General features: G+C 52.1%; 6 protein-coding genes across 6 annotated transcripts; 5 read left to right on the top strand and 1 right to left on the bottom strand.

Annotated features, from left to right (window-relative positions):
* Nucleotides 1-458: 458 nt before the first annotated feature.
* On the top strand, nt 459-2,302 carry MRS44_017503 (uncharacterized protein; the record flags this gene model as incomplete). Its single annotated transcript, XM_065615414.1, has 2 exons — nt 459-1,098; nt 1,149-2,302. 2 exons carry the CDS (start codon nt 459-461, stop codon nt 2,300-2,302), a joined length of 1,794 nt encoding a protein of 597 aa, XP_065471486.1.
* Nucleotides 2,303-5,271: 2,969 nt separating this feature from the next.
* Nucleotides 5,272-6,741, top strand: MRS44_017502 (uncharacterized protein; the record flags this gene model as incomplete). The annotated part of the gene is made up of 1 exon (XM_065615413.1): nt 5,272-6,741. One exon carries the CDS (start codon nt 5,272-5,274, stop codon nt 6,739-6,741), a length of 1,470 nt encoding a protein of 489 aa, XP_065471485.1.
* Nucleotides 6,742-8,035: 1,294 nt separating this feature from the next.
* Nucleotides 8,036-9,905, bottom strand: MRS44_017501 (uncharacterized protein; the record flags this gene model as incomplete). The annotated part of the gene is made up of 2 exons (XM_065615412.1): nt 8,036-9,589; nt 9,651-9,905. The coding sequence occupies 2 exons, from the start codon at nt 9,903-9,905 to the stop codon at nt 8,036-8,038; spliced, it is 1,809 nt and encodes a 602-aa protein (XP_065471484.1).
* Nucleotides 9,906-13,531: 3,626 nt separating this feature from the next.
* On the top strand, nt 13,532-14,095 carry MRS44_017500 (uncharacterized protein; the record flags this gene model as incomplete). The annotated part of the gene is made up of 1 exon (XM_065615411.1): nt 13,532-14,095. One exon carries the CDS (start codon nt 13,532-13,534, stop codon nt 14,093-14,095), a length of 564 nt encoding a protein of 187 aa, XP_065471483.1.
* Nucleotides 14,096-15,548: 1,453 nt separating this feature from the next.
* Nucleotides 15,549-18,102, top strand: MRS44_017499 (uncharacterized protein; the record flags this gene model as incomplete). The annotated part of the gene is made up of 3 exons (XM_065615410.1): nt 15,549-16,294; nt 16,352-16,918; nt 17,829-18,102. The coding sequence occupies 3 exons, from the start codon at nt 15,549-15,551 to the stop codon at nt 18,100-18,102; spliced, it is 1,587 nt and encodes a 528-aa protein (XP_065471482.1).
* A 412-nt stretch (nt 18,103-18,514) lies between these two features.
* MRS44_017498 (uncharacterized protein) lies at nt 18,515-21,293 on the top strand (the record flags this gene model as incomplete). Its single annotated transcript, XM_065615409.1, has 2 exons — nt 18,515-18,594; nt 18,647-21,293. The coding sequence occupies 2 exons, from the start codon at nt 18,515-18,517 to the stop codon at nt 21,291-21,293; spliced, it is 2,727 nt and encodes a 908-aa protein (XP_065471481.1).
* Between the last annotated feature and the right edge of the window lie 175 nt (nt 21,294-21,468).

Genomic DNA, 21,468 nt, shown 5'->3' with positions numbered 1-21,468 from the left:
ACACGCGATCACGCAAGAAAGAAACGCGTGAGGGAGTGCAGACCATGTTGGGTTGGGCCATCTTCGCCTCTGCCCTCCCCCCTCTCCTTTTTTTTTTAATCACTTGTCGAACTTAACTTTACAGATCTAACCGCCATGCCTCAACAACGCCTCTCTTTTGCGCAATGGTCGCAACGAAGAGAGTCGTCAATTTCTGGCGACTTTCTGGAGTTTTCCAGCCAGCAATTGGATGATCTAGACGTAAGTCAAAAGTCCAAGTGCCTGTCATCTTGACCTCGCACCGTCTCCACAACCTCCTCTACCAAGCCCAGGACATCATGGGTCTTCTCTCATATGCCAGACGAGGAGGTAGAGACGAGATACTACAATCAGCGGACTGGAAAGGAAGAGTGGCGCTGCAAAAATTGTGACAAAACCTATGCCTCTTCAGGGGTACTGCAGCTCCTGCAAAACATCTCATGGACCCTCCTCCTGATGGTCACGGTCTGCCAAAAGGAGCCCCGCGAACAGCGAAAGTTACAACTATACGAACTATTATCGAACAAGCTCGTGTTGCGGCAGAAGAAAATCCCCGAAAACGCCGTCGACTCAACGATCAATCCGGAGACTCGATCGAACCCGACCAGCTCGAGGTGTTATACGTGAGGTTTATCACGGCCTGTTCTCTCCCATTTCGGCTCGTGGAATGCCCAGAGTTCCGAGCACTCTTGGCCTACATCAATAACGATATCGAGACTTGGCTTCCGGATACACATGATACCGTCAAGACATGGATTATGCGGCAGTATGAAGACCAGAAAGAGAGGGTCAAGCAGCGCATACAGTCGGCAAAATCAAGAATTCACATCAGCTGCGACCTTTGGACTTCTCCCAATTCTTTGGCCATCTTAGGCGTCGTCGCACACTATGTCACGGAAGACGGTCAGCTGGAACACCATGTTTTGGCGTTGAAAGACATCGACAGTGAGCACGACGGTTCTCATCTCGCTGTGGCCATTTTGAAGGTGGTTGACGAATGGGGCTTTGCTTCCAAGCTTGGATATTTCGTCATGGACAACGCTGGCAATAACGACACCATGATGAGATCCCTTTCGCTTGGTCAGTACAACTCACTGTTTCTCCTGACTGGCGGCCCTAACGTCCCACAGGCCTCCTACGCCGATATGACATCCAATACGATCCCAAAGTGCACCGACTCCGCTGCCAAGGCCATATTATCAACCTCGCCGCCAAAGCCTTCCTCTTCGTCGCCGATAATGAGAAGCTCGAACTCGACGATCCTGGTGTGCATAATGTGACACTAAAACATATTGAAGCGTGGCGGAAGAAGGGGCCTCTTGGCAAGATTCACAACTTCGTCGTTTTCATCCAACGAAGTGTCCAGCGCAGCCAAAAGTTTCTTGCTATTAGCCATAACCGTAAGGTCGCACGGGACAACGATACAAGATGGAGTTCGTGGTATAACATGCTGCGAGTGGCCCTGAACCTCAGAGATGCGATTGACGGCTATTTCAACAAATGGATGGAATTAGATTGCGCTGGAGACGAGCTCTCTTCAGAGGACTGGATCATCTTGGAGAAAATCAAGTCCTTCTTAGAAAAGCTGAAAGTGACGACCAAGGCTCTCGAGTCATCGTTTGCAACACTCGACAACGTCATCTTGGCTATGGATTTCGTTTTGGCACAATTCGAAGCAGGGAAGGAGGCATACATTGACGATCCGATAATGGCGCCAATGTATAACTCGGGCTGGGCCAAGTTGGACAAGTACTACCGGCTCACTGATGAATCGCCTGCCTACGTTGCCGCTATCGTGCTCCACCCTTCGCATAAATGGCACTACATACAGGAGAACTGGAAAAAGGAGTGGGTTGAGTCGTCAGAGAAGTTGATGGAGACGCTGTGGAACGACTATAAACCCGTGGAATCACCTCTTCCTCTCTGCGAGGTCCCATCGACGACCACGAACGAGTTCTTGAACTGGAGGAACAAGCACCTGCAGCCGTCACTCGTCACGGACGAATATGAACGTTATTGCAACTCTGAACGGGTTTACGGGTTCACAAGCGCCCTTGCATGGTGGCTAGAGGAGACACAGCAGAAAAACTACCCAAACCTGAGTAAAATGGCGGTGGACATACTGTCAATTCCCGCAATGTCTGCTGAGCCCGAACGACTCTTCTCTGGGGCCAAGATAACCATTACAGATCGTCGAAATCGGCTTGGGAGTGATGTAGTCGAAGCACTGGAATGCCTGAAGTCATGGTTTGGGATACGAGAGTTTCAAGGTGATGTACTTTAGCTGCCGCAGTAGAATAACCCAGATCACGTGCAATATATGGGATGTATTGTCACACTGGCAATATATTGGGTTCTTGGCAATACAATACAATATAGGCCAATGTCATACGACCTAATACAATATGCACCACTTGGCAATACAATAATATTGCGAGGCTTCCATATTGCCAATATACGTATTGTTTATATTATTCGCAACACTGAAATGAACTTAACAAATGAGTGCTCAGGGCGTTGAACACCGGGCTTGGGGCTCTCCCAATAGCTTCGTATCTTCTTTTCCTTATGCACACCCATATAAATAAGCACTGCAATCATCGTCATTACCTCTGAAGCCGTTGGACCTTCCCATTTGTGGAGTTTTGAAGTTGGCTTCATTTCGGTCTTCCAACTATCAACCCAGCCGTTTTTCTTGAGCCATGTGACCCAGCTTTTGGTGTAGACGACCCATTTTTCAACGAGGGATATAGGTAGGAAAAGCTGGAATAGTTCTAGAGGCGTTGGAGGCAGTGTATTGATGTGAAATTTGCGTGTTTCTACATTGAAGGGCTCGAAGCTCGTGCCTCGGTCATTGTCGGCCGGAAAAACCGCGGCCCGGGTCGAGTCATTTGGCCATATGCGATGGCTGTGTTTTTCATCGACGAGGAAGCTCGTGTCATCATAGGGGTTGATGACCTGTATCTCTCGTCTAGAATTGGAGGGGAGCTCATTGATGCGATCAAAATAATTTTATGGTGTTTTAGGTAGGAAATGGCATGAATCCCTTCTCGGATTAAACTTTGCGTACCCCTCACGTACTGCCAGGGTTACCGGAGTCGGGTGGGTCTCGTGACATCTTGGGAGGGCAACACGCACTTAGGAGATAGGGCCATTGCGCTAAGCTGTTTACGTTTCGTACAGTGCGATTTACGTCGATTCTGGTGGGTTTAGAGTTTGCGCAGCTTAGATAATTAGTTCTAAGCGATGTAATTGGCTAATTAGCGATATCTAGGGTATCCTCTCCTAGACTCCCTAAATAAGTAATTATTGGCATCAAGTACTTGACAACTTGACACTCCTTTAACTTGATTGATTGACGACAACCCTTCAACTTGACTTGAGAACTTGACTTGACGAGAAGTCGAACTTGATTGAGAATTGTCAAGTTCGAGCTTGATTGTTAGCCACACTGTCTATGCGCAAGCCGCGACTGGCTTGCCTCTCCTGTCATTGTCCAGTAAGCGCGTTACCAGCCGCCTGCCGCCGGCGCTTCCTGATCCCCTCTCTCTCATGATCACATCACCTAACGCAGCCGTTTTTGACTCTTGAGAATCGTCGTCAAACCAGCGCAACGCCTCCTGAACCGTCCTGTCGCTCAGTTTCTCCAGTCTCGCCTGCGCGGCAGTCATTTCTTCGGGGACTCTGTTGCCCACCAGGTCTCTCTCCCGCACCTTGGACACGAGCATGATGCCGTCCAGCGTCCGGCAATGCGACAGTTGCACGTGCAGGCTGTACGGGTCGCACTGCGAGAGGACGACGCGTCCGTCGACGTTTGTCGTCCGCGTCCCTCGCGGCTCCGGAGCTACGCGCTCGAGCGTCCCGCCCTGCACTTTGTAGTCTGTGCACGCAAAAGCCGCCGCGCACGGCAGACCCGGGTCCCACTGGAACGGCGCCCAGGCGCCACAATAAAATCGGCGCCCGGGCGCCGCGATAAGATTTTAGCGGGGCATCCTGTCTTCTGATTGGTCACCATCAGAATCGCCATATTTCCTTCTCAATCAGAGGTCAGAACAGGATCTATTTCGACGACTAAATGAGTCATTCAACCTGGCAGAATGAGTACCTTAACTGACACATCGCCGACAGTTCCCGGTTTGGAAGAACCTAATTCATTCCCCGACGACTGTTTGCCTCCCGAAGGCGAATACAAAGTCTCGCGATGAGCTAGTTAACGCAATCAACGTCTGGGCTGCCACGCGAGGCTACGCGTTTATTACGCGAAAGTCAACCACCAAAACAAGCGGCAGGAAAATTGTCACGTATGCATGTGATAGGTCCTGGCAACCTAAAGCTTCAGCAAATAAGGAACGCGCACGCAAAACAACGACCCGAGGCACCGGCTGCCCATTCTCAGTCTTGGCCAAAGAATCATTAGACAAGACAACCTGGTCTTTACAACATCGACCGAACAAGGAATGTTCAAAGCACAATCATCCTCCAAGTTCACATCCGTCAGCACACCCAGTCCATCGCAAACTCAGCGCCACCGGGAAAGCATCCCTGGCAGAGCTTGTATCTGCGGGCATATCTCCTAGAGATATCCAAACATATCTGCGGCAGCAAGATGGGGGTTCTCTAGCGACAAGGCAGGATATTTACAACTACATTGCCAAGCTGAAAGACGATTTGCACGAAGGGCAAAGTTCAATCCATGCTTTGATCAATCAACTAGACCGAGAAGGCTTCTGGAGTCGTCTGCGGGTTGACGAGAATCAACGGGTCACGGCGATTCTGTTCGCCCACCCAGGCTCTCTGCAATACCTCCAAGCCTACTCCGATCTCTTGCTGCTTGACTGCACATACAAGACGAACAAATATCAGATGCCGCTCCTTGACATGATTGGAGTAGATGCCTGCCAGCGATCATTTTGCATTGCATTTGCATTTCTTAGCGGTGAGCAGGAGGAAGACTACGTTTGGGCTTTAGAGCGGCTTCAGTCTCTCTACGAGATGACTGGTGCTAGGCTTCCTTCAGTGGTGCTTTCTGACCGCTGTCTTGCGTGCCTCAACGCGATTGATAGAGTACTCCCATCTGCGCAGTCGCTACTTTGCCTATGGCATGCAAACAAAGCAGTACTCGCACATTGTCTCCCGATTTTCTCGCTACAGGAAAAGTTGGCTGCTGGCGCTGCGTCAAACGCGGCGGGGCCAATGAAAAGGGGATCAAAGCCGGATGGTTGGGCAGATTTCTATAACTTCTGGCATTTCATCATGCAATCGCCGACCGAAGCACTTTTCAACGAGCGTGTGGCAGCATTCGAACAAAAGTACCTTCCAAACCATTCTGAAGAGGTCGCGTACGTCAAGAAGACCTGGCTTGAACCGTATAAGGAGAAGCTTGTCAAGGCTTGGGTCGATCAACATATGCACTTTGGTAATGCAGTTACTTCACGCGTGGAAGGCATCCATGCACTATTGAAGTCATACCTAAAAACAAGCAGTTTCGACCTTTTCGATGTCTGGAGAACCATTAAGCACGCAGTCGAGAATCAGCTGTCAGAGCTGCAGTCAATACAGGCCAGGCAGCAGACTCGAAAACCAACAGAGCATCTCGGCGCAGGTTTGTTCAGTGCTCTACATGGTTGGATCTCCCATGAGGCCATGAAAAAGGTCGAAGAGCAGCGAAAGTTGCTGGACAAGAAGGATCCATTCTCTTCGCCACTCTGTACGGGGACTTTCACCAGATCACATGGTCTGCCTTGTGTTCACACGATCAAGGCACTGCAAGAGAGAAATCAGGTTCTACAAATGCATGATTTCCATCGCCAGTGGCATCTCAAACGCAGCGGGACACATCCACAGCCTATCCTTGAACCCAATAGGGTTAAAACAGGCACCATGAACACGAAGATTGCACAGTCGAGCACCCAACGGGAACCAAGCGCGTTTGAACGATTGGGAAAGCCGGCACCTCCAAAATGCTCAAGGTGTCATATTGTAGGCCATTCAAGGACGTCAAAGTCATGCCCCCTGAGACAAGAAGAGGTTTTGTTAGAGTCGTCAGCTTCGCATCTAGCCGAATCCTTAACCACGTCAACGCAGATGTTAGCTGGCTGGTCTCAGGAGGCTGAAAATGCATTGGCCAGTCAGATTCGAATTCCGTGCTCTTCGGTCGATCAGCCCATCGATGTAGAAGAAGCCCAGTCCCAGGATACTATAGTAGTGGGGGGCACATCGCCGCAGCCATCACGGGCTTCAGGGGAACCAGAACTGCCCATGCCATCACAGTCAACGCCACTACCTTCATCCACACTACCGACAAGCCGAAAAGCTCAAGTGTTACCGTATTATGCGCCTGAGGCTGTATATCAACGATATGTCGCTGCGAGGGCTGCATGGTACAAGAGCCAACCTGCTGGGAGCCTAAAGACCAACCAGGCATACCGTGGGGCAATGGGTCTTCCGCAACGGTACAGCAAGGAAACATACGCTTGGTGCCAAGACTATAAACAAATGGGACGGTTTTGTTATTTGCCACAAGGAGGACGAAGAGAATGGGCGAGAGAAGAAATGATGGCCTACATCGACTGGGACTACGAAGAAATTCGACGCACGGATGCTCAGGTCCAACAGCAGCTGGGAAACAATAGCAAAGAAAAGTCTCGACGCGGCATGGCGGAGATTTTTAGGGAGGCGGAAGAGGATACAAGAGTTCAAGAAGCGCGGTATTCTGTAGCGTAAATATTCCAATCCATTCATTGTTACATGGCCGCCCGCGGAGTACATAAACGATGAATTGTTTTGCTGGGATTGAATCTGGAGCTGGTGACCAATCAGAAGACAGGATGCCCCGCTAAAATCTTATCGCGGCGCCCGGGCGCCGATTTTATTGTGGCGCCTGGGCGCCGTTCCAGTGGGACCCGGCAGACCCTTTCGGCTGACGTCATTCTTTTGCCACGGCCGTTTCCGCTGGCATTGTATCTTAACGCTCATGGGCGTCAGGAGGATCGTGCCTGGCGGCATCCCGACGAAGTGGAGGTGTCTTGTCGTTTCCGACTCTAGAATTCACGGCGGACTTTCTGGGCCACCAATGGGAAGCGAGAGATTTTGCGGGTGAAGTCTGCACAAGGGTCGGCGCGTTCAAAAGGCCTTTCGTTCCTCAAGGCACCAAGGGGGGGGGATGGAAGGAGGCCCCAAGAGCATTTCATCACCTCGTTCCTCGTTCCTCAAGGCAAAACGCCCTTCGGGCTGAAAACATATCGATCTGGCTCTAAACATCGAGACCACGACACAAAGGCCGAACTGCTCAATCCCCACCATAGCTAAATGTCGCATATCACCACTAGGTTCGTGCGACTGGATATGAAACTCGGCCCGTACTTTGGGGTCATGTATCCGGTTTCACATCTAGCTTGTCGCATCAAGGATTCCAATCCTAACGACATGAGCTTAAATAGCTGTGCCTGAACACATGGCTGTTCAATTTCCTTTGTTCTTCAGATAATTCTCATCAATTGACTGGTGCCATCAATGATCCCTGTGGAGCCAATTGTCTGACATAGGATCACTGGGGCAAATCTGCAACCTTGGCTTTGCGGAAAGTTTGAGAAAGAAAAGGAGATCCTTCAGGGCGAACTCATTTCATTCAAAGAATGGGCCAATCAGGGTGCGCCGCTGTTATAGCTTGCCCTCTTAAGGTTAGACACCCTTGGTAGCTTACCCGATTCGGTAACTTGGTCGAGTAACTTGAAGTTGACTCGAGTAAGCCAAAAAGGCTTGCTTTTTGGTTGGTCGGGGGAGTCCTCACTCGTGGTTGCTTCCGAGGTAACAGCAGGCGTAAAAAGCAAGGCCAGTGCAAAATTAGCGACACCGCTAGTTGGGTCATTCTTGCGTCATGATATTCGTTACCTTATTCTGACTCAACAGGTTTCAGCTTCACATGTCGAATAACGCAACTTATCCGCCTACTAACAGTCCACGTCACTGGATGTCCTCAAGGTACTTATAGGAAAACTTAAAATCTGTTTTCCCCTGTTCATCTTGATCCTAATGTTAGTAAGTGCTTGGTGAGGCTGGTGCCGGTGATGACGTACCAAGTGCTCTCGTAGTCAAAGAAGCGGTACGCGCCCTGCTCAAACTCATCCGTGATGTTTTTGGGCTCCCCATGCCGCTGGAACCACGTCTGGTACTTCTTATGGAACCGCCAGCTCTGGCCCTTGAGCGCCCTGGCGGCCAGGTACTGGTGCGCCGTCCCTTGCTCGTAGTAGAATACGTAGAACAGCGTGTCCGGATCTATGCGCGAGTAGAGCCGCGGGTCGTCGAAGATGGGCAGTGGTTCTCTGGGGAAGCCTGCAGCCACTGCCGGGGGCACGGGCACCTCGGGGCGGTACGTTCGTGGGCACTCGGCGTCGGCCTGGTCGGGGCAGCTCGCTTGGCTGGACGACATCATCCTCATCGCCGCCTGCGACGCTGGGTGAGGTTGTCGCTTCTTTGACGTCTCGTAAGAATCGAACAGATCTTGCAATGAAACTGGTAGGTGGTAGATGGACTCCTCCTCGGGTTCCTCCTCGATGGGCTTGATGCCGTTCGCGACGCCGTTGGTTTGGGCTGCTGGCAGGACCCGCTTAGCATCAGAAGCTGTGGAGGCCGTGCTAATGAACACACCTCTTGGCGGTTCCGTTGGTTCGGGCACTGCCGGCTGCTTCCCTGCAGCCTTGGACTCCTTTGGCCGAGATGTTGAACCCAACGCGTCCGATTCGCTGGGCACGGGTGCCGCCACTGCTGGCTTCGACTCAGGGGGATTGCGCGGCCGCGGGCTGCACCGATGAGCTTGTCGCACTCGTCTTGGACTGCACCGACGGTAACGGCAAGATGCCCGCGTTCGAGGATCCAAGCGGCGGCGGCAACGGTGCGATTCCCACGTCGTTCTTGTCTGCCGCAGCCGCCGCAGCGGAAGCATACTGGAGGCCCTCCCCGCAGGCCTCGTAGGTACCTGCGCCGGCTTCATCGCAGGCCCGCTGTTATTCCCATCGCTGATTGTTGACAACGGTGCATGTAGCGTGGCAAGGGCGGGCAAGGGTGACTTGGACTGGGCGTCGTGCAAAGAGGAGTTCTCGTTGTCCACGTTCATGCCGTAGTTGCCTTCTGCATCCTCGAGCTCGAGTTCGTCGTACAGCCCCTCATCAACGATGTAATCCTCGTTCATGCTATCTGTAACATAGTACTTGATGCTCTCCTCGAGCTCCATGACCTGTTCCGCCTCGACACCGCCATTCTCCAGAGACCGCCGGATGAGCTCCAGCTTGCCTTGGTGCCACTTGTGCTGCTTGATTATACGTTCGATCTCAGCGATGCGCTCGGCCTTGGCTGCCTGGGACTTGCCCTTCTTCATCGTTGCCGATATTGACTCGCTCTCGGCCTCTAGCGTCTCAATCTGCTGCTCTAGCTCGTCGACCGTATTGCTGAGGAATTCGCTGCACTCGACCTTGGCTTGTTCTTTGGGGTCCAGCTTCGCCGCAGCTGACAGTCCCCCCTTCGAGTAGGCCTTGGTCTTCATGGCCTTATCCACCGCCTTGAACTTTTCCATTTGCTAAATGCGGAAATCACCATCAGTATGTGACAGCCCACTGGCAACGTATTGCACGACCAACCGTTTCTATCAGCTTGCGGTGCTCCAGCAGCGGAGCCTTGTCCTTAATGTCGTTGCTGGCCGCCCATGTCCTTATCTGGTCTCGCAATCGTTGTAGCTTCTTGATCTCGCGTTTCAGGTTGTCCTCTAGCCTTTCCTTCTGAGCCAGGTTATTTGACTGCTCAATCTTCTCGTAGAAGGCCTCGAACTCTTCGACGCCTTCGGCCACCTTCTTGAAGCACTTTTCGACCTGCTGTTGCAGTTTCCTTGACGCCATTATGTCGGTGTGTGCGAGCGCCTAGCCTCGCGTCGGGTGTTGTTCCACGGTGGCGACAGGTTGGTTTTGGTCTGGAATCGTCTGGACCAGCCAGAAGTGTCAGATGTCGTAACGGGAAGACGGTCTTGGGGTCGGATCCTGGGGGTCGCGCGTCGCGTGAGTGGTGCTCGCAGAGCTACGCGAGGCCCTCTGAGAACGTGGGCGGTTGTTGTGAGACGGGGTCGTAGGTGTTGATGTAAGGTGTGAGGTGGGCTGCTGGCAGGCGTTTGCAGCTGGCAGAACAGTTTGAGTTGGCTCGAATTGTCAACGGGATGGCCTGCCATTGGCTAGCAGGCATGAAGTTTCTCTTGGGGTTGCGATTGTAATTCTGGAGAGCCGCGAACGAGTCGAGCCCGCCGAATTCAAAGAGTCATCAGTCCCCAACCCGTGATTTTTAATCCGGTGGTTATCTCGACCGCTCAGTGCAGCCGATCTGCCGGCGGTGGGGGCGGTCTGAGGTCGCGGAAACATGGTTGTCCGAGGATGGATCGGCAGATGTCTGATTGTCGAAGACGACATGTCATCTCCCACAGACGAGTAGACAGCAGCGTCATCAAGCGTCTGGGCCAACAGGACTGGACCAAAGACGAAGGTGTGGGAGAAGGAGCTGTCGGCCAATAGTCAACAAAGGCCGCATCGCAATGACCGGTTTTAAGTGGCCGACTGCATGGTCAGGTTGGGAAAGATCCTTTGCTCCACACCGAGGACCATTTCAAAAGTCTTTGCTCAAGAAAAAGCAACGATGTTAAAGCAGCCAATCAGAACCAGGTTAAGCGCTTAGAGTGCTTTATTCATTTTGAATCCCCTACAAGCTCGCGGGTTTTAGCGCGCAGAAAACCGTTGGCTAGCAGCTACAGGGGACTATGGCCCCTGAAAAATATAGAGGCTGTAGCGGAAAATACGAAAAGGCTGCCCAGCATGCTATGTATCCCAGGTAACAGACAAAGATATAGATGTGGCGTTTTTTAGCGTGGGCAAAGACTTTTGAAGTGGTGATCTGCAAAATAGCTACAAGATCCTTCACACGAAACCAGCCATGCTATCATGCTATTCTTGGTAGCCGCTGGTGACGTGCTTTGGGAGGGGAGATAACGGGCAGTGCTAGGCGGGAACGATGACGTTAGGAATTTGTTTGTCCATCGGCCACTGGCGCCGTTATGCTGTTCAAGCGCAGAGGGGGGAAAGCTGACTTCTTATCTCTTAGACTGCGCGAAGGCATCCAACGGGTACCAGACAGGGATCTAGGCCAATCATGGCTAGCATCTGATTTCTCCCACTACGAATGCAATAAGATGAGATCAGGATAACAGCAAAGCGCCAGCAACAACTAATAGTGCTCTAGCAGTGGGGCGAGTACCTGTTGGATGCCTTCGCGCAGTCTAAGAGATAGCCCGTGCGTCAATCAACCCATCGTTTACGTCACTGCGTCATCTGGAGTCGAAAGTTGTCTCGACAGGTTTCTCCGGCTTTCGGCCATACACCATATGCTTGCGAGGTATTTCAAGTTAATTAAGCACCGTGCCAATGTCATAGCCTAGCAACACTCACATGTCGGAATTAACCCAGTTGTTTGGGTTGCGAACAACAGCACGCATCTTGGCAACGTGGACCTCCTCCTCGAAGCTCCAGCCCAGAACCTGGCCAATCTCCTAAGTGCGTGTTGCCCTCCGAAAAAGTACCCCGCTCCAGTGTTAGAAAGTTTAACAGTTAGCCCGGGATTTCGGGGGGACTATTGAGCACCGGACTGTTAAGAACCTATGAGTAAGATACTTTCTTCTTCCCCAAAAGATAGAAGAGAATAAGGTACTGCCCTAAGTGAGACCTCTCATTGGTTCAATAGCCGAAAAGTAACATCTTCGGAGGGGCAACACGCACTTAGGAGATAGGGAACAGAGCAAAGCCATCCAAGCTCGGGTCCAAATAAAGGCCGGCGTACTGGCCTAACCGCTTGAGCCCCTTATCTTTCGGCCAATGGCCATAGGGGAATATTGAAGATCCGGAATGTGCGTCCTAGCTTGTCGCCAGCGGCGTAGAAGAGCTCGGTCCATTGCTTCCAAATTCTAAGACTCCCAGGTTAGTGCTCGCCTCTGTCGTTCGAGTACACAGAATTAGGTGTAATATTCTCAGACTTAAATATAGGGTTTGCTTAAACAAGAAGTCATCGTACTTACTTGTTACCTTCTACGGACTTGGGGTTACCGCAACGCGTCGCGATATCGGGTTCCATATGCTGGAACCAGCCACCGGGCTTCAGGCACCTGTACAGTTGACTGTATAGCTTTGGCCAGTTATCGATAGCGCCATACATGAAACGGACATGGATGAAGTCAAAGGAATTAGGCTCAAAAGTCCAGCCCAGCTGAGCGTCCAATCTGGAAGCTTAGATTTGGCGGCACCCAAGGCGGCTGTGTTGGTGAGATGTCGGTGCCGATGACCTCGGCCGAAGGGAACTGATCCGCCATGTCACTACTAAATTAGAAAGGGCTGAAGAGGACGAAGGTATCAGAGGGGAATAATAACATGGCCCAAATACCCATTCCGGTCCCAATGTCCAAGATACGCTGCTTGAAGATTAACATGGATGGAATCGCAAGGAACAGGTGGCTAACCTGGGGATTGTCTTCTATGGGCGCAGCGTACAACTTGTCATCCAGCATCATCGTCATCCATTGATGTCTCCATGCAGGGTTAGTGTATAAAGCCAACTGTCGAGAGATTTTTAGGGCCATACGCCACGTCAAAGGTCTCTATATGCTTCTCATTGTTAGGGTGCCCTGGCAGAAAAGTAAGCACCTCGGGACATGCGGGGCTGGCTTTGCAGAGGAATACGTACCAGTACTCTGTCGTCTTGGACGACTGATAAGTCCTGCCGTGGACGTTACGGTATTCAAAAATGCTGGATGTGAGAGATGCAGTTGATTCGTGGATGCTAGGGCACAAAGTCAGCACTCGCGGCCTATGACGAGGCGTGAAACTTGCCTGCCCATGTCGGCAGTGGAATCATTATCATCTGCGCTCACGATGTCAGGATCCTGGCCATGCTTAGTCGTGACGCAATTATTGGACTGCCTGTTTGGGCCTCAAGGAGATAAGGGCGGAGCGACTCACGACTTCGATGTGCTGCTGGGCATCTTCAGGAGCTGACATGCAGGCAGTTAGTAGTATTAGACAGCTATGATGGGGTTGTAAGAGGGTGGAATGCGTAGAGAAAGTGTACACTGAAGCCGACACTTGATGTCATGGAGGAGATGAAAATGAGGAGTCACAGGAGTTCAATGGGACGTTGATTATTTCCCCCTCACCTGAGCACATCCCCATGCCTAATCCCTCACGTTGACCAGCGAGGCTCGACAATACCATGCAGTATACCTACCTGTCGTACGTACCCACCTACCGTACAGCAAAAAAAAAATTTTCCCCATACAAAATGCTCATTTTCACTTACACGGTGCTTGCCCAAAATTGAAGCTATTGACATGAAACAATGTCTGTTTTATTGAGAATTTCATAAAGTTTGACATTATCAGATTGCTTTTTCAATGACGTATGCGGTATGGCCGCCTGGCACTAATATAAAATGTCTCAAAATGCCTCCCTCATCACCCAGCCTCCCCGAAGCTTCATCGAATTTTTCTCTATACCAGCCTTCCACAATCGCCTCGAAAACGCCTCAGGCGTCTTATACAGAGAATAATGTTATCGATTCCATACTAGATGTCACAGATAATGGCCTCTCGCAGAACCAGGCCGCCCAGAAGAATGGCATGCCTCCGACCACCCTCTCTGACCGATTAAGAGGCGTACCGTCAAGGTCCGAGGTCACCCAGCCTGCCCAGCTGTTATCTAAGTCTCAGGAGTCTAGATTAGTCACCTGGATACTTCGACAAGAGGCCTTGGGGAATGCTCCTTCTCACAGTCAAGTTCGCGCCACCGTCGCTGCCCTCTTGAGGCAACAAGGCCAGGAAATGCCTATCAGTGTACACTGGGTAGCCAGGTTCATGAAACGGCATCCGTCCTTAAAGACGAAGATAGGGAAACGTCAGGAGGCGTCGAGATTCAATTCTTTTACCCCAATGGCCGTCAATTGGTACTTTGATATCCGGGAGAGCGAGTATGGCTGGATCAAGCCTGAGAACACAGTTAAATGTTGACGAGGGCGGTATCATGGCTGGATTTGGTAAGTATTTATCGTTTTTGTCATAAAACTCACTAATCTATGCCCAACTTAGGCTTGGATTCCTTGGTTATCGGCAGTAGCGATCCCAAGAGGAATGTGACGGTCGAGGTTCCCAACGTAGTAAACCGTAACCTGATTTGGTTTATGTTGGCAGTTGCAACGGGGCGTGGTGTACTGTGTTGAGATCCATTGTTTAACGGATCAATGGCTATTCCGATCCATTGGTGGCGAAGATGTGGGTGTCTTCTTGTCAATAGTTTCCGGTGGTTAGCACCAGTCTTTCTTCTTCTTCAATCAACACAATATGCTCATTTCAACATACTGAGCGTAGGGTGGCGAATCACGTCTGATAATGTCAAGTACTCTTGAGTAATCAAATTGTATTGAAAGCTAGAGAGCTATCTAGACAGGGAAGTGGGAATGAGTGAAGCTATATATACTGTCGCAGTTACTGATGGGCCATGAGGATCAAATGAGCGCTTGATTTTCTATCTAAAGGAGTGACGAGAGTCGGTCTCTTATACCTGTGTTCAGTCTGCCGATCTCATAGGCAGCAGGCTGTTGCCTGCGATCTGGCGTTCACGCTGACCGTGAAGCTATTCACGATGGTTGTGATCCTTGCCCTTAATATATACTGTTCTGATTTGCTTGGTCGATCATGGTTTTGTGAGTCGAACAGAGTCGAACCGACTTCGTTCGACTTGCATACGGCGGACAACTTTATTGGTCGGCACGGAATGTGTGATATTCCGCTCCGTCTTCACACCATTCCCATCTTGTCGGCACGTGAGTTCCGAAACGCTAGGAAACGCAATTAAATCAACCAAAAATCAGCCACAACGACGCATGAAGTAAAAAGCACATGAATCGATAGAGAAAGGGTCAACCAATTTGATGAAAATAAATTCAATGTTCGCATATCTTCAGTAAGCTTTTTATTCTTCATTCAAGTCAACAACATGAATGTACAGGGTAAGTCCAAGTCTACCCCGGTCAGGCCGTGGGACGGACAGTATCCCTGTCAATTCTCCGCGAGCCAATCAGAATCAGTTTATGTGACTAAACCCATGTCATCTCCACTATTGATAAGATAAGACCCATCTGGACCGCTACAATGTTGACCCGGTAAAGTGGGGACAAATTACGTTATAGTCTTGTCCGATAGACCATGGAGAAAGCATCTGAATATTTATGTCAGCCTCTCTCTCAACCTGGGATCCTTTGAAACCCAAGCTTTGGTTGTAAGCCAGAGCCTGGAGCTAGTGGCGGGGGTGTTGCGGCGAAGCATCTGTGGCTGCGTTGTCTCATCAATCATCTCCATCCCACCACCAGCTTGCGACGTTGGATGCAGCTCCAATGCTAACTCAACAACAGCACAAACTTATCACCACAATGCGTCATCTCCATTTTCCCATCCATCCGCAATCATGCCAGAAAACGAAGAACTCATCAAGCGAATGACCTCGTGGCTCGAAGCCGTCCCCGACGAATGCGATCCTGTTCCAGCGCCCAATCTTCCCCGCCGAAAGCGAAAGGCGCACCAACAAGAACCGAGTCCATCCGAATCCGACTCAGACGTCGACGATCATGCGATAAAGCGATATCGACTCGATGAAGAAGCCTACTCCGAGGAAGACGAAAGCTACGAGCACAGCGAAGCGAGTGGCCCTGACGACAGCGACGAGTTCTGGCCTCAATCTAGGGACGACGATGGCTCCTCCTCCGCTGTGTACAGACGTCACAACGACGAAGGTGCGCGGATGATGAAGAAACGGGAGCGGCAGGGTGACGACAGATTCGAGTATCGTGGTTTTTATGCAGGCTCCAAGGACGACGGCACGGCTCTGCCTCCCAATGCTCTCGAGTTTCTCGAGAACATCGTTGATGCTGCGTACGGGTGCAGGATCTTTCCAGAGGATCAAAAAGATATTATTAGCAATAGCCCATATATCAAATCCCGCGCCTCGACGTCTGGGCTGGAACGTGCATTCAAGGAGGCGGGAGAACAAGACCTTCTTCCTGGTCGTATCCCTGCGCCGGATGAGATGGCGCGCATCAGTCGCAAGGCAGGAGACTGGACACACGTCCTCGACGAGGCAGGATGGAATATGGAGGTGAACCATCGCCTTCTGGATGCGGTTCTCAGAGACCCAACCATCGACTTTGCATCTTGGTTAGCTTCGCCGAGAGTCTGCTAACCATGAAGCACAAGCTGACTACCACCTTATAGCGCTGCTGCCCGACCTGATCCCAGATACTTCGAGTATTATTCGAACGAAAAGCTTGTCGACTTTTGCCTCTACCTCGCAGAAAACGAGAACGGAACCCCCGACGGGATCCGTTACCTTTGCCTCCGAACTGCAACCAGTACTGCCAACCACACGGATTTCAGAGCCTTACGATACCGCCCTGTTGCTGTGACGGTCGAATCCCGAGCTCCCAATATGTATGGCTACCCGGAGTTGCTGAAGACGGCCGACTGGCATGCTGCACAATGGGCCTTCCTCCGCTCCGTCATTGGACTGTCGCGAGATTTCGGAACAGCCGAGGACGCAGCCGTGCGTCGACAATTGGCGGACAAGGCGCTGGCGGAGCTGGCGTTCCTCCCGGGCATCATCGTGAGCGGCGACAAGTGGACGCATGTGCTGTCGACGCTCGACGGCGACAAGATGGTGCTCTGGACGGGATCAGAGGGGATGGGCAGCGTGAGCAACACCTGGGACGCGTACAGGGTCGTCGCCGGGATACGCGAGATGGCAGGATGGGCGAGGGATGTTTACAAGCCCTGGTTCCAGAAGTATGTGCTTGCTGGATACGAGGCTGGGGATGAAGAGGGATGAGCATCGCCCTGCGAGGATCCGATAGCTAAACCTACGACGACGATTTCGGGCTACGGTCGCGACGGAATCGACTTAAGCGGCCCGCTTGCTGACGACCGACGCTTTTCTGTTTGACATCCCCATTGGGTGACGTCTGCCCACTTGAGCAGATGGCCTACCTAGGCTCTGAACGATGACCATCATTTGTGAGTAGCAATACGACGTTACCGTGTGGACCCCGACGACTTACTTTTACAGCTTTCAGATCAACACCGAGAGGCCGCGCAAGCCATAGCCGTGGTTGCAGCAAACGGCTTGCACAGGCATACGTTTCGAGCTAGCTGGTCACTTGTTCGAGCTCAGAAGATGCTCGTCGCGGACCGAGTGGGAGATGGCTGCATTGGAAGAAGCGATGAAGCAGTGGCCCTTCGTGTCTTGACCAGACAGCGCATCCGGAGATCAGGCTCGCTGGCGCTGTCGAGTATAGATCTCGATTAGTGTACGAACATAGCGTTGGTTTATTAGTAGATACACATCCTTGCGCCGATGACCCGGCCATCACTTCTCTCCCATCAGCTCCCCTAGACAGATGACGAAAGTATCGTCCACGCAACCAATACAACGACAGCCAGAATCGTGGCCCATATCACCAACCCCGTCCCAATCTGCTGCTTCGCAAACGCGTCAATCGCTTGGCCATCATTGATCTTCGGAAGCGGCACACCCTCCGGCACCTCCAGATCCAGCGCCTCACACAGCGGCTCCCAGCCGTCCTTGACATCGAAGAAGACCAGTTTATCCTCGGGCACGTTCTCCAGCCATTCGATGGGCGCGTTGGCATAGCCCGCTGGCGGCTCGATCCGACCTGTTCGCCGTACTAATACGCAGCCGGTATTATCGTCGCGTTTGCATTCAGCGCTTCGGCCATCGGGCGCCGAACATCGACGGCAAGCTGGTGCTCAATGTTGATAACCTGCGTCTCATTCTGACATTCAACATCGCGTTCGACACCTCCATCTTCCCCGGCGAACGCCATCGCATCAGTCTAGCCGGCTGCTACCAGCTCTTGTGCTATACCGGAGCACGACCTGCTGAGCTGGTGGATGGCGAGCGCAAGAAGCCGAACAGCGCTCCTAATAGTCCAGACCGTTTGGACTATTAGTCCAGACTGCAGATCAGGGCAGGGGCATACAGACGCCCTGTGTGGACGCTAAGTACGCTAAATCCAGGGTACCCATGTTTGTTGCTGTGCCAACCATTTTGTTGTGGATATTTCCGATCAATTTACTGGTGCGATCCAGATCAACAAGGCCCGTTTCAAGGGACGCGTCATCCTAGTCGTCAATCCACGAACGCCCGTCGTGGATTGATTATTGATCTTGGATTGCAGTCTGGACTAATAGTCCAAACGGTCTGGACTATTAGGAGCGCTGACCCGAACCGGTATAAACATGCCAGCTAGAGATCACATAAGTTCATTGCTGTCGCCCACTTGCAGAGGTGCTCGTCGGGATTCGACGCAACTGAATGACGTGGTGCGGTCACAATCGATCCGGTCAGAGCAGCCTCCAAGAATGTCGAGCTTCGTCAACAGCTCTAGAGCCAGTTCCACCGTTCAAGATGGCGACGATCACTCGCTTACGCGTGCTGAGAGGTTTGTTCAATGGCCATCCATAATGATATATAGACCTAATCACCTCGAACAGCTTGCCAATTCCCGGCCACCGAAGCTCTGCCACCTTGGAGACGAGAGCTTCTGAAGCTCAAAATTGTCAAAGGCCCAAACAAAAGCTCCCGGGCGAGCCCATCGTGACTAACCTCGAGAGCCATTCCGAGAGGAGTCAGGATGTTATCGGGGGCATGAAGACTGGCAACCAATCCTCAAGCACGCCTATCAGCAGAATAAATGCAGACGTCTCCCTCTACATGTCGATGCGTCGGCGCTCAGTGATTCAAACACTCGGGGTAGCAACCCGAGCACACCATTCCAACCACGCAATATCAGCCAAGTCAAGCTTTCGGAACAGTCGTCCACCGTCGCCCAGTCAAACGAGGCACAATTCAATTGAATCGGATATAGTGAGGCGCGTGTCAATGCCTTCTATCCAGTCTGGCGTGCATTCTCCGGAGCGAGCCACGACACCAGCCGAGGCAGATTACAGGCAATTAGGTGGCTTGAAGTTTGGGTCGTTACGTATCACAAATGGAACGCCGGTGACTACTCCGGTACTCGAAAATGATGGCACAACGGAACGGGTTCCTGAGTCGGAGGTGGCTTCCTCCCGCGAGGGTTACTTTGATAACCAGGACATCCCTTCAACCTTAGCTAGCAGAGGGTTGTACGAAATAGAGACCAGGGAGCCTATGGCAACTCAGCAGCCAGTCACTACAGCTCCAAGTTCTGTTGCCGAGCATACGAGCGACACGGGCAAGTCTAGAACATGTGAGAGCGAGATGTCTGAGAGTGGGAATGCTGGTGCATTCCCCGTTGCTGAGGTACTGGACGTCAGGGAAGATCCAAATGCAAAACCCAGCCCAGGACAAGACCACCTGGAACTTGAAAACAAGATGCTTAAAGAGCTGACCAGATCTGACAGCCACTTCATCCCGGGCTCTTCATCTGAGAGCACCCGTCAGACCGTGTCTAAGGTCGACAGCGGTTACAGCTCCAATATTTCTCTCGGATCGTTGCGCAGCTTGAGATCCGCTGTTACGGACAAGAGCACCATGGCCGACAAGGTGGACGTTGATGTCACTGGGATGTACTCGCCCTCCCACTCAAATTCGACGCGTACCTCCTCTCTGGCGCCCTCCAAGACACACGGCCGGCTTCCAATCCATCTGGAGGTGCCTTGGCCATCGACAAACGATGATGTCTCAACTTGTCCCACGAGCCCGACTAGTCCGCCCACTCAATCGTTTTTTTCGTTTGCGCGTGAGAGTCGCATGCGCCTCTCGTCCCTGAGATCAAGCAAGAGCATTGAGTTTCGACAACCAAAATCGGGCCCGAAGCCTGCTCCAGTGCCAATCATTGTTGCCGATGGCCATGCACAACAGCAGCTGTCATCTCCGCCTCCAAGTGCCGGCAGTGGGAGCAGACTGTACCGGTTCCTGAGTGGCTCTCGAAAGAAAGGGCTGCCCAAGGTCCGACAAATTCGTATGATCGAGAGAGAAGTCCCGGCTAGCCCATCTGATGCCGAAGAAGGCCATTCTAGCCTCGCGACAGGACTTCAGTCTACACCATCTAAGCCACCAGGGCTTCGAGGGGAGTCAAGCAAGGACACTCTACATATTCTTCTGAGTGTGGGAAGCGGGGATGTGTACAACGGGACTGGACGCCCGAAGGATGAGATGTTGGGTGGCTCGAAACAGGGAGTGCCTAAGAAGATATCGCGACGTCAGTCATGGCGAATGTCCATCGCAGCCATGTTGGGTTCTCGAAGCCCAAGCACCAACCACAGCCCCCGAGATGAAACCCAGCCAGCCCAAGCAGCCCAGAAATGCCCTGCCGGCGCTATTGAGCGTAGTACCGCAACTCCAACCCCTGTTCGCAGCCCGCGTACTGTGAGTAACAGGATGCCCCGGCATGTATCCAAGAAACCTGCCAGCAGCCCCGGAAGCTTGGCCTCGCCGACTGACAGAACCGTTGTGCGGCCGGGACCACGGGACCGCCGCAACAAGTCCAAGCTGGCTCACCCTCGGACAAATAGCACAGCCCCCAACTTGTCGGAGGTCCGTCGAACACCACTTAGTCCCTATGCTGAGATGAATTCTGCGCTGCAGACGAGAACATCACCGCCGGTGAGCATGCCAACACGGAGCACACAGTCTTCTCAAGGGAAGCCACAGGGGCACTCTCGATCGATGGCTACTGCTTATCCAATCAATTCGCCCCGGCCTGCTGTTAGCCGACGACTCTCATTGCCGCAGGACCTCGGTCGTTCAACTCTTCAGAGCCGTCAATCCGCACCAAGGGCCTCAGCACTGCCTCCGGGATTCCCAAGCTCTAGCGTTCCCCGATCAAGGAGTAGCACTACCTTGTTGTTGCAGCAGCAGCAGCAGCAGCAGCAGCATCGGAATCAGCGTCAGCCACCTCTCCATGCCTGGATGCCAGTTGATGCATACAATCTCAATCAGCAATTGCAACAGAACTACATCTTGCAGAACCAGGCGGTGGTGTACAGGATGCCAAACACGATTCAACAACGCCCCGACATCTACGCCACGAGTCCCGCTCCTGGCTACGCGACCCATCGCAGGGCAGGCTCGCAGGGATCTCTATATGTCAACAACCCACCATTCCGGGTTCTTCACAGCTACAACTCGCCCTCGTATCGAGGCGTTCTCATTTAGAGCTAATAACTCAAGAAGCTATTTGCGCTATTCTCTATGTTTCTTTGCTTTCTTTTCTTGCGGTACCATATATCGAAAGGAGTTTCTTTCTGCTGCCGTTCCGGGCGAATCGATGCCATCTGTCATCTCTACACCATTTATACAGTACCACTACCTCTCCACCTCGCCAACGCCG

Source organism: Fusarium solani (assembly GCF_023522795.1).
Source record: "Fusarium solani strain SB1 chromosome Unknown bctg00000014, whole genome shotgun sequence".
Lineage (NCBI taxonomy): Eukaryota > Fungi > Ascomycota > Sordariomycetes > Hypocreales > Nectriaceae > Fusarium > Fusarium solani.
This window is presented reverse-complemented; position numbering and strand designations above follow the sequence as displayed.